This window comes from Plecotus auritus (genome assembly GCF_963455305.1).
Source record: "Plecotus auritus genome assembly, chromosome: 6".
In the NCBI taxonomy this organism is placed as follows: domain Eukaryota; kingdom Metazoa; phylum Chordata; class Mammalia; order Chiroptera; family Vespertilionidae; genus Plecotus; species Plecotus auritus.
The window spans coordinates 89,457,722-89,469,927 of NC_137773.1; the positions used below are offsets into that span (position 1 = coordinate 89,457,722).

The 12,206-nt window shown below is 49.3% G+C and overlaps 1 protein-coding gene across 9 annotated transcripts in view; it reads left to right on the forward strand.

Annotated features, from left to right (window-relative positions):
• The window catches only part of SMARCA4 (SWI/SNF related BAF chromatin remodeling complex subunit ATPase 4), a 100,257-nt gene that overhangs the window by 21,060 nt on the left and 66,991 nt on the right, over window positions 1–12,206 (forward strand). For all 9 annotated transcript variants that reach the window (XM_080674940.1, XM_080674941.1, XM_080674935.1 and 6 more), the window contains 9 exons: window positions 1,974–2,106; window positions 2,880–3,284; window positions 3,596–3,694; window positions 4,644–4,902; window positions 7,090–7,216; window positions 7,768–7,941; window positions 9,554–9,727; window positions 10,890–11,057; window positions 11,144–11,194. In XM_080674940.1, the coding sequence (XP_080531066.1) occupies window positions 1,974–2,106; window positions 2,880–3,284; window positions 3,596–3,694; window positions 4,644–4,902; window positions 7,090–7,216; window positions 7,768–7,941; window positions 9,554–9,727; window positions 10,890–11,057; window positions 11,144–11,194 (1,590 nt within the window). The remainder of the gene's footprint in view (window positions 1–1,973; window positions 2,107–2,879; window positions 3,285–3,595; window positions 3,695–4,643; window positions 4,903–7,089; window positions 7,217–7,767; window positions 7,942–9,553; window positions 9,728–10,889; window positions 11,058–11,143; window positions 11,195–12,206) is intronic.

Sequence of the window (12,206 nt, forward strand, 5' to 3'; positions counted from 1 at the left end):
GTTCACTTGGTCAGAGGTGGGAGGGTGAGCCATGCATCCTGGCTCCTGCTGTGAGCTGGCAGTCATCATTTCATGCAACTCCCCCACCCCACCCCAACTTTCTCCTGTGTGTCTCTCACACCCGTTTTTCTAGATAGGAAATGTGGTAACATTATTCCTAAGTTGCCTGTCATTAATGAATAAAAATGTCCAAATCCCTAAAAGATAGCTGAAGGCAAGTGGACTCCTGCAATTTGGTTGCTCTGTGTACCCATGTAACCCATAGAGCAGGGCAGTTGTCCTCATTGGGTCACCACTTACCTGACCCGATTAGAGCTGCTTTTCCTAGTGAGGTGAAAAACTTCTCAACACAAATATTTCCCCTTTCTCTGTGGACGTAGTTGAAGGAAATAAGGAACTGTCCTCTTATATGTATTAGCATCTGCAGGAAAGGATGCAGTTCCTCAGCCTCAGAGACCACAGGAAGCCCGCAGGTAGAAGATGCAGATGGTGTGACCTGGGGCCAAGGGACCTTGGTAACCCTCTGGGCTCCCTACCTGGGCTATCCATGTGTTTGCTTCCCATTCCATTCCCTCACCCCCACCCATCATGTGTAGGTGAGTGTTAAGCCCATTTCATAGATCATGAACAAGAGTCTCAGAGAGATGGGCACTCAGCAAGTTAGTGGTAGAATCATCTCATCCCTCTGCTGCTCCCTGCACCCCAGGCCTGTGCCACCTCAGTGACCTCCAAGCACAGCCAAGCGAACCCCTCCCTGCCTCCCCATCGCCCGTATATTTGTCAATTTTGGTACAGTATCTGTCTTGTCACTGCCTTCCTGGGAAGTTGTTGGTGACTACCCTCTCCACACACAACACCAATTTAGGCTCGCTTCTTTAGCATAGCCCCCTTTTCCTCTCTACCCATTTGTTCCTTCCTCCTGGAACTGTTAACACACACTCCATGCACATTTACAAACATCTGTCAGAGGCCTGCTGTGTGTCCAGCCCAGTGTCGAGAGCATAGGAACCGGGGTCTGGTGGTGTGTGGGGGGCGCACCTCCTGTCTGTACAGAGTTCCCACTCTGTGGAGACAAGCACATCCCAGGAAAGAGGTGTGGAGGGCAGGCCCCCATTCAGGGCTCCTGTCAGCCTCCCGAGGGTGCTCTACGCTTTTCCTGTGTAGACATCTGCCCCTCCTGTCTCGGCCAGGCACCCTCTTGGCCTCCTTTCACTGTACACATATTGAGCTGCAGTTGATGGGGGGTTACCCATTAGATTAAGGTCCCAGAAAGCAGGATATTTGCATTCACCAGGGCCTAGCAGAGTGCCCTGGAAGGGTCTTAAGAAAAGGTCCCCTTTAACAACCATTTCCATAGGGGAAGTGTTTGTGCTGAGCATTAGGAGGGAAAATAGGTGTCATCGTTCTGCCAGAACGATGCTGTAGATAGCCTCCCTTGCAGCTAGCAGGCAGGAGGCTGATATTGGATCACTGAGGACATCTGATGTATTGTTACCATACTCATGGGCAGAAGTTTCTGTCTGTCCCTCTGATTTACAGTCTCCCAAGGAAGAGGGTCCCTGATCTCAAGATTTGTGGTGACAAGGTTTTCCTTGTGACAGTGACAGAGAGTGCTGAGTCCTAGCTAAAACTGCCCCTGACCAGAAGCTGTCACTCATTTCCTTGTGGGATTCTGGCCATCTGAAACTGTCTCCTGTTCTTGCCGAGTACCCTGGTCTTGTTGTCCCCTTGCCCTTCAACCACTGGTCTCCTAGGCAGTCACCCTCCATTGGTTGGTATTATTTTATGCATCTGCTTGACACCTAGGTAGCTGTCAGGACCATGTCTTGGACCTAAGCTGCTTGGTCATGTTGGCAGTTCAGTAAATGCCATAGTGTTTTCAGTGACATTGAACTCTTGGGCAGTGCTTTGCTGTGCCATCTCATCCTGTCCCCGCTTGCTGATCCTGCCTTGTTATTACCCCCCTCTTGCAGCCAATGGAATCCATGCATGAGAAGGGCATGTCGGATGACCCCCGCTACAACCAGATGAAGGGGATGGGGATGCGGACGGGAGGCCACGCAGGGATGGGGCCTCCACCGAGCCCCATGGACCAGCACTCCCAAGGTATTATTTTGTTTCTCTTCTTTCCTCATGTTTGTCACCACCAGGAGTCCTAAGGTCATTTTCCTAATCAGGTCTCCCACAGGTAGACAGGGAGGACATAGGGCAGTGCGGAAACCCTGCCATAGAGGGCTGTTGAGCTTAGGTTTGGCTGGTGCACTGTTCGAGCTTTCTGTCTCAGAGCAGCCCAGGAGAGTGAAAACCGGTGGGAACGAACTGTGTTTAGTGCAGGGTGTGAGATGGCAGCTGGGCAGGGCAGGCTCCTCAGGTTAGCAGCTCTGGTGTCACCCAAGAGTGTATTAGAAATGCAGATTCTTGGGTCCCACTGCAGACCAGCTCGGTCAGAATCTTGGGAGTGGGGCCCAAGCTGCTTTACCCAGCGTTCCAAGTGGCTTTTCCAGAACTTTGAAAAGTGACAGACCTCTTGTCATTAGGGCAGGAAACTCAGGGGCTCCCCAGGTCAGAGAAGTGAGGAGAGTGGGCCTGGACAGGGCGAGGGACAGGATGGGAGGCCCAGAGAAAGCCTGTATCTGTGTAACCTCTCAGTATGACCATCAGCAACTTACTGAACGGTGGGCCAAACAAAACCAACCACACCGGCTGCTGCTCGGAGCCCTCTGGGTGCCTCTTGTTTGAATACAAGAATGAAAAAATTTGGTCATCCCATGTCTCAGGGTATGTGCCAGTGTAAGCCTGGTGGAAAGGTTATTGTCTTTGCCTTAAAAATCATTGGATGTATACTCCCAAGTGACCTCTGGAATCTGTATTTTCTGCAGGTTACCCCTCACCACTGGGTGGCTCCGAGCACGCCTCTAGTCCGGTTCCAGCCAGTGGCCCATCCTCGGGCCCACAGATGTCGTCCGGACCAGGAGGGGCCCCGCTGGATGGCACTGACCCCCAGTCTTTGGGGCAGCAGAACCGGGGCCCAACACCATTTAATCAGAACCAACTGCATCAGCTCAGAGCTCAGATCATGGCCTACAAGATGCTGGCCAGGGGGCAACCCCTGCCTGACCACCTGCAGATGGCAGTGCAGGGCAAGCGACCGATGCCTGGGATGCAGCAGCAGGTGCCAACACTACCTCCACCCTCTGTGTCTGCAGCAGGACCTGGCCCTGGCCCTGGCCCTGGCCCTGGACCAGGCCCAGGCCCAGCACCTCCAAATTACAGCAGGCCCCATGGTAAGGCCCACTATCTCCAGCCCTTGTGGGAGGGAGAAGTCTCAGCAAACTGACCAAGTGTGGGCAACAGTGTCAGGCAGACCTGGGCTCTGCTGCCCACAGGTTTCCTCCTTGGGGCTGGCACAATGTCTGGTGCTCATGCGGGCAGGCAACGCTGTTGTCAGGATAAAAGTTCCCTGCTTTCCCTTGATGCCCACACTAAGGGGCTTGTTGTTGGGTGTGTCTCCTGGAGACAGGGCTGCCCATGGGGGTGGGTGTAGGATGAACACAGGACACATTTTATCCTATTATTTGTTTTTCCCTGTGTGTAGGTATGGGAGGGCCCAATATGCCACCCCCAGGACCTTCAGGTGTGCCCCCTGGTATGCCGGGCCAACCCCCTGGAGGACCTCCCAAGCCATGGCCTGAAGGTGAGTACCCTCTGTCTTGGTGACATTTATGTGCCCTGACTTATGTCATGAGATTACGCATTTCAGACCCTGAGATGAGCCTGTCCAGAGAGAGAGAGGGCCAAGGACAAGTCCTCGCTTCTTTCTGCTGTCTTCTTTGTGTCTTATCGATCCCTGGTTATTTTCTAAAGTCTTGGGTTGATTTCACTCCACAATTCCTGCCCACCCTTGTTCTGTCCTATGGGTCATGGAGATCCTGGGGTCTCTTTAAAATGTTAATAAGAAGAGAAGAATATGAATGAACAAGTTCACTGTGACTCCAGGGAGAGGCTGTGGGGAGGCACGGCTGTAGACATAGACACGACCCTTCAGGACCTGGTGCCTCCACGCCTGTAGGTCACAGATGACGTCCCTTCCCTCCTGGGATGCCCCCCAATACTATGGAGGCCAGCAAAATGACAGGGTGGTTCAGGGTTCTGTCTCCTCACCATGTTCAGTTTCTCTTCCTTCTGTCAAATGTAGTTGTTAGCAAGGATTTGAGGATCACTTCTGTTGGGTGAAAACAGTAGACAAAATGGATTTGTTTCCTATCCTCTTAGCGCCTGAGGTTTAGTGATGGCATAGACGAGCTAATCAAATCCAATTTCATCTGAACTGTAGTAGATGGAAGTCAGGAAAATGCTGTCCAGGAAGAACGACCTCAGGGTTGGCACTTGGATCAGTGCAGGGCTTCGGGGAAGGGCATGTAGGCTGAGATCTGGAAGAGGCTTGAACCTTGAGGCAGGAGAGAGGAGACCCCTGAGTGAGAAACTGCCTGCCATGCCAGTTCAGTGAGAGGCCGGGAGATGGGGAGGTGTGGCCGGGATAGTCTGTCTGTCACTGGGGCATTGAGCACCATGCAGGCTTTTTATTTCCACTTGGAATTGACCTGAAGCTCAATGCTGTGCTCCTGCTACTTGACTCTCCCCAGGACCTATGGCGAATGCTGCTGCCCCCACAAGCACACCTCAGAAGCTGATCCCCCCTCAGCCTACAGGCCGTCCCTCACCTGCACCCCCTGCCGTCCCGCCCGCTGCCTCTCCTGTGATGCCACCCCAGACACAGTCGCCAGGGCAGCCAGCCCAGCCTGCCCCCATGGTACCGCTACACCAGAAGCAGAGCCGCATCACCCCCATCCAGAAACCCCGGGGCCTGGACCCTGTGGAGATTCTGCAGGAGCGGGAGTACAGGTGAGGGCACTGCTGCCGCTTTAGGTCACCCCCAACCACGTCATCCCTGACACACGTTGGTGTGGTTTCCAGTTCCAAAGGCCAATAGGGTATGCAACCAGAAATCACCTTATGCCTTTCTCTCTAGGTTCCCAGCTCCCCAATTGGCATGTATCCTTCCAGAAAAATTGTGTGCATATGCAAGCAGATAGGTACAGGTAGCCATATTGTCCCCAAGGGGTTCATGAAGTATGCATCATTCCTTCCAAAATGACATAGTGTAGAGATCATCCCCTGTTTGTCCAAAAGGAGCTTTTCTTTTTTCCTGTTGTTCAGTGTTCTGCCTGGTGAAGATATAACATGTTTATTCAGCCAGTCCCCTGGCTGAGTGCATATTAGGTTATTTCTAATCAGGCGTTAAGACAATGTCTTAGTAAATGCACTTCTGTATTTGTTTCTAAGTTCACACGTGTGCACGTGTGTCAGGTCAGAATAAGTCCCTGGAAGTGGCATTAATGGGTACAGGGAATGTACACGGGAATTTCGTACATTCTGCAAAGGTGCCCTCCACTGAGATCATACAGCTATATGTTGGAGTTAAAGTATGTGTTTCTCCTCACCAACACAGTGTATCCAGCTTTTGGTTCATCACACTAAAAAAGAAACCCTGCGAGCTCTGCAGTGGATCCTTCTCACTAGTTGCTGGCCCCTTTGCCAAGGCCTCCTGGGCACCATGTGGGATGCCTGGCACACCGTAGGTCGGTGATATTTCATCCCACACTTCTGGGGGCATCTGAGATTCACTCCTTGAGCACCTTGCACTTCCCATTTCTTCATTGCATTTATAACTTGTTCAGGACAGGCCTCCCTTGGTGAGTGTAAGCTCCACAAGGGAGAGGCTGTGCCTTGTTCACTGTATATTCCCAGAGGCATCAGTAAATCTTTGCCTAATTACCATCTCTAGAGTGCATCCCAGCTGTGACATGCCTTGGAGCCAGGTGCCTCCCTGTCAGCTTGAAAATGACCTGTCCAGATATCTTCACGTTTCCCTGTCTTTCCCTCCTGTCTCTGTTCCCATATACCTGCCATCCAGCAGCTCATTGGGCCACAGACACTGCAGCCCCTTTCTCATCCCCCTTTGCATAAGTGGTGCATGACCCCTTGGTGAACCAGTTCGTCTCAGCTCCCCTCCCCAGACATGGTTCTCCCCCCGTACTGTTAACTGCCACCTGGTCTACTCCTCCTGCCTGGGGCCTCCCTCCTCTCACACTTGCCTGTGCATTCTGTTTCCCACAAAGCAGTTGGAAGTCTCTTTTTACAATTTACTTACACTAGATTCTATTCCCCAGGTTAAAACCTGCCATTCTATTCAGTAAACTCCCTTCTGTTCAGTCCCTGTCTCATCCTCTGTCCTCGCCTATCCTACTTTCCTTGTTCCAGTTTGTTTATTCAACAAGTTAGGCTTATTTCTGCCTAGGGCCTTTGCTTGATGGTACACGACTCCTTGTGCTCACTTAGACCTCATTACTGAGGTCACCTCCTCATAGAGGTCCTGCCTACTCCCTCACCTCTAGCCTCCTTAAAGTAATGTTTAAATATTTTTTCCATTGATTCTTAGAGAATGTGGGAGAGGGAGGGAGAGAGGGGGGAAGGAAAGAGAGAGGTGCGGGGGAGAAAGAGATGGAGAAACAGAAACATCGATGTGAGGGAGACACATCAATTGGTTGCCTCCTGCACAAGCCACAACTGGGGCCAGGGACTGAACCTGCAATCCAGGTATGTGCTCTTGACCGGGAATTGAACCCACTATCCTTTGGTGCGGGCCTACATTCTAACCACTGAGCACCATTGGCCAGGTCCATAGATGTTTAATTTTTTCATTCCTTTATGGCCCATATTTCTGATAAGGCTCCCAGGTTAAGTAGATTCCCAGGGCTAGGAGGGAGAGCCTGGCCTGCCTGACTCCAGAGGCTGGCTCACCCTGCTGAAATGCCTTAAGTCGGCTGTGCCCTGTCTGGTTTCCTGTTTGCTGTAGCTCTGAGTCCTCTGGCTGCCTTCCTTTGTGGCTGGCATCCTTTTTTGAGCCATCTTCTGCCTCCCTCAAAGGATGGATTCTTCTGAGGCTCCCGCTTTAAAGAAAGGGCATAGGTGGGCTCCTTGAAAGCAGTCCTCTCATTGCCTGTCCTTTTTTCTGTCTTTGCACCCCAGGCTTCAGGCTCGCATTGCTCACCGAATTCAGGAACTTGAAAACCTACCTGGGTCACTGGCCGGGGATTTGCGAACCAAAGCAACTATTGAGCTCAAGGCCCTCAGGCTGCTGAACTTCCAGAGGCAGGTAGGTGCAGGCACAGGCCTTTTCTGACAACGCTGATGCTTAGATTCAAGTAATTACTTGCTGAGCACCTATTAAATAAATGTCCCTTGACCATTGAAAGCAGCAGTGTCCACCCACACTTATTAGCTCATTGTGCCCTCCTTCCTCTTCATGACGTGCACAGTGGTGGCACATGGGGTATTCCTGGTGTGAGTAAGCTTGGTTCCCTAAGACGGCGAAACAGGAAACTTAAATGGGTCTATATCTGAGGGGGCTGTAGTTTTGAATGAGCCATAAGAAATATTTTGTGTGTGCTTGAGGGAAGGCAGAGCTGTAGACCTGAAGGTATAAGAGGACCTTCTACTGGGTGTCCAGAAGCAGCTGTCTCCTGACCTGTGCTTGCCTCCCCGGTTCTTGGGCATTTATCAGATGTCCTCCACATGCACACACATTTATGCTTATGAGATTTAGCAAGGACCCTTCTGGAGGCAGCAGTGTTCTGCCTAGCTTGCACTGTGTAGTTGTGCATTTTGTGTGGACATGACCAACGTGTGCCCATGTTTCTTCTGAAGCTGCGGCAGGAAGTGGTGGTGTGCATGAGGAGGGACACGGCTCTTGAGACGGCCCTCAATGCCAAGGCCTACAAGCGTAGCAAGCGGCAGTCCCTGCGTGAGGCCCGCATCACCGAGAAGCTGGAGAAGCAGCAGAAGATTGAGCAGGAGCGCAAGCGCCGGCAGAAGCACCAGGTGCGTCCCCAGCTGCTGCATAGCTTGTCCTGCTGGCCCTCCTGTGTACCTGGGTCCTCACAGCTCCCACATTGCTGAGTCTTGTTTTGTTTTGTGTCTAAACATGCTGTTTCTCTTTTCTGTTTATGATAACACTATTTTAGGCACCAAGAATACATTCTTGAACAAAATTAAGTGGTAGGGAGAAGATGGGCCACAATCAAGGGATGTAAAATATTGGGAGGAGATAGGATATAAAGAAACATGAAGCAGTGATGGGGAGCTGTTGACACAGAATGGTTGGGAAAGTTTTTTCTGAGGAGGTGAGATCTGAGCAGAGATCTGAGGGAAGGAAGCCCCATGGCTATGTGGGCAAGAGCTTTCCAGATAGACAGGGAGGTGCAAATGCCCTGGGCTGATACGTGCTGTGTGTTCTATAAAAAGCAGGGATCTCTGTGCAGCCAGAGTGGAGCAAGGGGGAGAGTAGGAGGAGGTAAGGACAGAGCCTGCTGGGCCTTGTGAGGCAAGGAGCAAGTTGCACTATTGCTCTGAGTGAGGTGGAAGCTATGGAGTCTCTTAGAGGAGGGATTGATCTAGGTTAGGTTTTTATTTTATTATTTATTTATTTTAAAGTTTTAAATATATTTTTATTGATTTCAAAGAGGAAGGGAGAGAAACATCATTGATGAGAGAGAATCATTGGTCGGTTGCTCCTACATGCCCCACACTGGGGCTCGAGCCCACAACTTGGGCATGTGCCCTTGACTGGAATTGAACCTGGGACCCTTCAGTCCTTAGGCTGATGTTCTATCCACTGAGCCAAACTGGCTAGGGCTAAGTTAGGTTTTCATGAGATCATTCAAGGAAACCAAAATTTCTACTCAAGTAGGATTTGGGATGATTCTGTATGTTGTTCACTCGTTATATTTTCTAAAGTTCCTCCAGTTAATATCTATTACTGGTGCAGTTCAAAATAATAGAAAAAGTCAATACTCAGTGTAGACCGCTGTTAACATTTTGGTGTATATATCTTTCCAGCCTTATTCTGTATACATATGGTAATCAAACACTGAGATAGGCATTCTTTTTTTTTTTTCTTAATCCTCACCTGAGGATACGTTTTTATTGATTTGAGAGAGAGAAAGGGAGAGAGAGACAAAAACATTGATGTGAGAGAACATCTATCGGTTGCCTCCTATATGTGCCCTGACTGGGAATTGAACCCGCAACCTTTTGGTGTACAGGGTAATGCTCCATCCAGCCTGGCCAGGGCTGGAATAGACATTTTTGTTCTTGAATTTTTTTGGACAATCTGCTATTTCCTTAAAATAAAATTCCTAGCAATGGAATAACTTGGTTGGAGGGCATGAGTATTTTGAATCAGTTAATGTTCTTGTCAGCTTGTCTCAGCAAGGTTGATTGTCTGTCTGTTGTGTACAAAGGAGGGCCCTTCCAACCACCCTCCAGCATTGAGTTTTATCCTTACACAGAGAACATGGAACCTCGGAACCTCGTAGGGAAACAATGTGATAGTATTGTCTGATTATGTCCTCTTGGTTTTAAACAAGCTGCCTTTAAAGTTTTATCGCCGGGAGTGTTACAGTAGTCAGTCTTGTCTTGTGTGTCCTTGTAGGAATACCTCAACAGCATTCTTCAGCATGCCAAGGATTTCAAAGAATATCACCGATCCGTCACAGGCAAAATTCAAAAACTCACAAAGGCAGTGGCCACGTACCATGCCAACACAGAGCGGGAACAGAAGAAGGAAAATGAAAGAATTGAGAAGGAGAGGATGCGGAGGCTCATGGTAAAATTCTGCATTTGTAACTGTGTATCCCTTTGTGTGTGCACAGGGTGGTGCAGGGACCAGGAATCTATCACCCTGAATTACACTGAGGCATTTTGCTTCTCAGAGTTAGAAGTGGAAGGATTTGGGTTTGAGAATCTGAAAGAACTGGTCTCAGACCTTTGCCCGGTCACACCAGCCATTAGAGTGCCTGCATGACCTTAGCCAGTTAGCTGGCTGCTTTATGTCCATCAGAAAATGAAGGTGGCAGCCCCTCCTGGCTGTGAGTCATCAGTGGTGTGATCTGGTCCCCCACTCCCACCCTGTGTTTCTGACCATTTAGTCCTGGGTGATTTTCTAATTGGGTAGGTATTGATAGGCATTACTGTGTGGACAGAGGCCACAGAAGTAAAGAGAAGGACACAGCCCTGTCCTCAAGGGGCTTGTGCTAACCCAAGGGAGATAGTTGCCCAGGTGAAACAGTTTTGAGTGGTGGAAAGTGCACTAAAGAGAATGAAGCAGGACACATGGGATTGACAGGATGGTACTGAAAGGTGAGCAGAAACCTGGAGGAAGTGCCTCTTTGGGATTGAGGAACCAAGGTCAAGGGCCCAAGGTAAGTAAAAGCCAATTGCAAGGCACAGCAAGTGGCCCCTACAACAGAATGGTGCAGTGGAGGAGTGAAGTCAGAGTCCCAAGGGCAGGTCATTTGGGGCCTTGCAGGCCACAGGGAAGGCTTTTAATTTCATTCTGAACATGATGGGGAGTCATGAAGGCTATAAGCTGGGTAGTGATGTGTCTGATATATTCTTAGAAAGCCGGGAGGGAGAGATATTGCTTAGACCAGGTAGAGAAAAGGGCTTCGATTTGGGGTATGTTTGTGAACAGATGGCACAGAACTTGATATTGGCCTTTACAAATAACTCTGGGTAGGATTATGTCTGTGCAGCCAGGTCCTTACAGAGCCTAGCTCTGGGTAAGAGTTGGGGAAATACTAAAGGGAGAGACAATAGTTATGTGAAAGGCCTACATACAGCACAACGCAGGGTGTGACTAAGAGCTCCCTAAATGTGGGCCTGATTGCTGGTTAACAATAATTCCCAGTGGACTTCTCGACTCTGATTTGGTGGCTAATGGACGAGCATGTCTTGCAGGCAAATGCCATAACTGCATGCTTTTGCAGGCAGAAGATGAGGAAGGGTACCGGAAACTCATCGACCAGAAGAAGGACAAGCGCTTGGCCTACCTCTTGCAACAGACAGACGAGTACGTGGCTAACCTCACGGAGCTAGTACGGCAGCACAAGGCAGCCCAGGTTGCCAAGGAGAAAAAGAAGAAGAAGAAAAAGAAGGTATGCTGGGGACTGGAGCGGCATTCTTGGCCTGTGCTGCCTCATTCTCCCTGTCAGGGAGTGACTGTATCTCTCTTTATTTCCAGAAGGCAGAAAATGCAGAAGGACAGACACCTGCAATAGGACCTGATGGCGAGGTGAGGAACCAGGTTTTGGTGTGTGTTTTTTGTGGAAATGTCAACCCAGCCCTGGACCTTGGGTCTATTTCATTCTTTTTTTCTTTTTCTTTCTTTATTTAAATTGATCTCAGAAGGAGGAAGGGAGGGATGAAGAGAGAGACAGACACACACACACACACACACACACACACACACACACACGGAAAGAAACATTGACACACACACACACACACACACATACACACACGGAAAGAAACATTGATTGGTTGCCTTCCTCATGCATCCCGAGCAGGGATTGAACACGCAACCTGGGTATGTGCCCTGACCAGAATCGAACCCACCATCCTCTGGTGTATTAGACAACGCCCAACCAACTTTTTTCTTTTTAAACTGTAAAAGCTGAATATGATGATGGTAAAAATTCATATATGTCCCCTGCCATCATCCCACTCCTTCCTTGATCCCACTGCCCAGAGGAAACTGTTAACTATTAGGTGTTTTCTCCCAGACCTTTTCTATGCATGTGCCACATTATTTACTTTTCAGTTTTTATTTTCATGTGATTTTAGATTCATGTGAGGTATAAGAACAGTACAGAGAAGTTATGTGCACTCTTCACCCAAACTCCGTTTTCACTATCATCATTTTTTCCTAAACCATTTGAGCATCAGATGCAGACATCGTGGCCCTTTTCCTCTACGTGCTTCAGTGTGTATTTCTTAAAAACAAGATAATGCGTTTCCATAATTGTGCAGTGATCAAAAACTGGAAATGAACATGGATGCGATACTACGATATAATCCATAGCCATTATGGAGGTTTCTCCAGTTGTCCCTCTAGTGTCCTTCACAGCAACAGAAAATCCCAGTTCACATGTCACACTCAGTGGTAGTCCCTTTTGTCATTGATCTTGAACAGCTGCTCGCTTTTTCTTTGCCTTTTATGACCTTGGTATTTTTGAAGAAGAGTATAGGCCAGGTATTTCCTACAGTGGCCTTCAATTTGGGTTTGACTGATGTTTCCTTGTGAT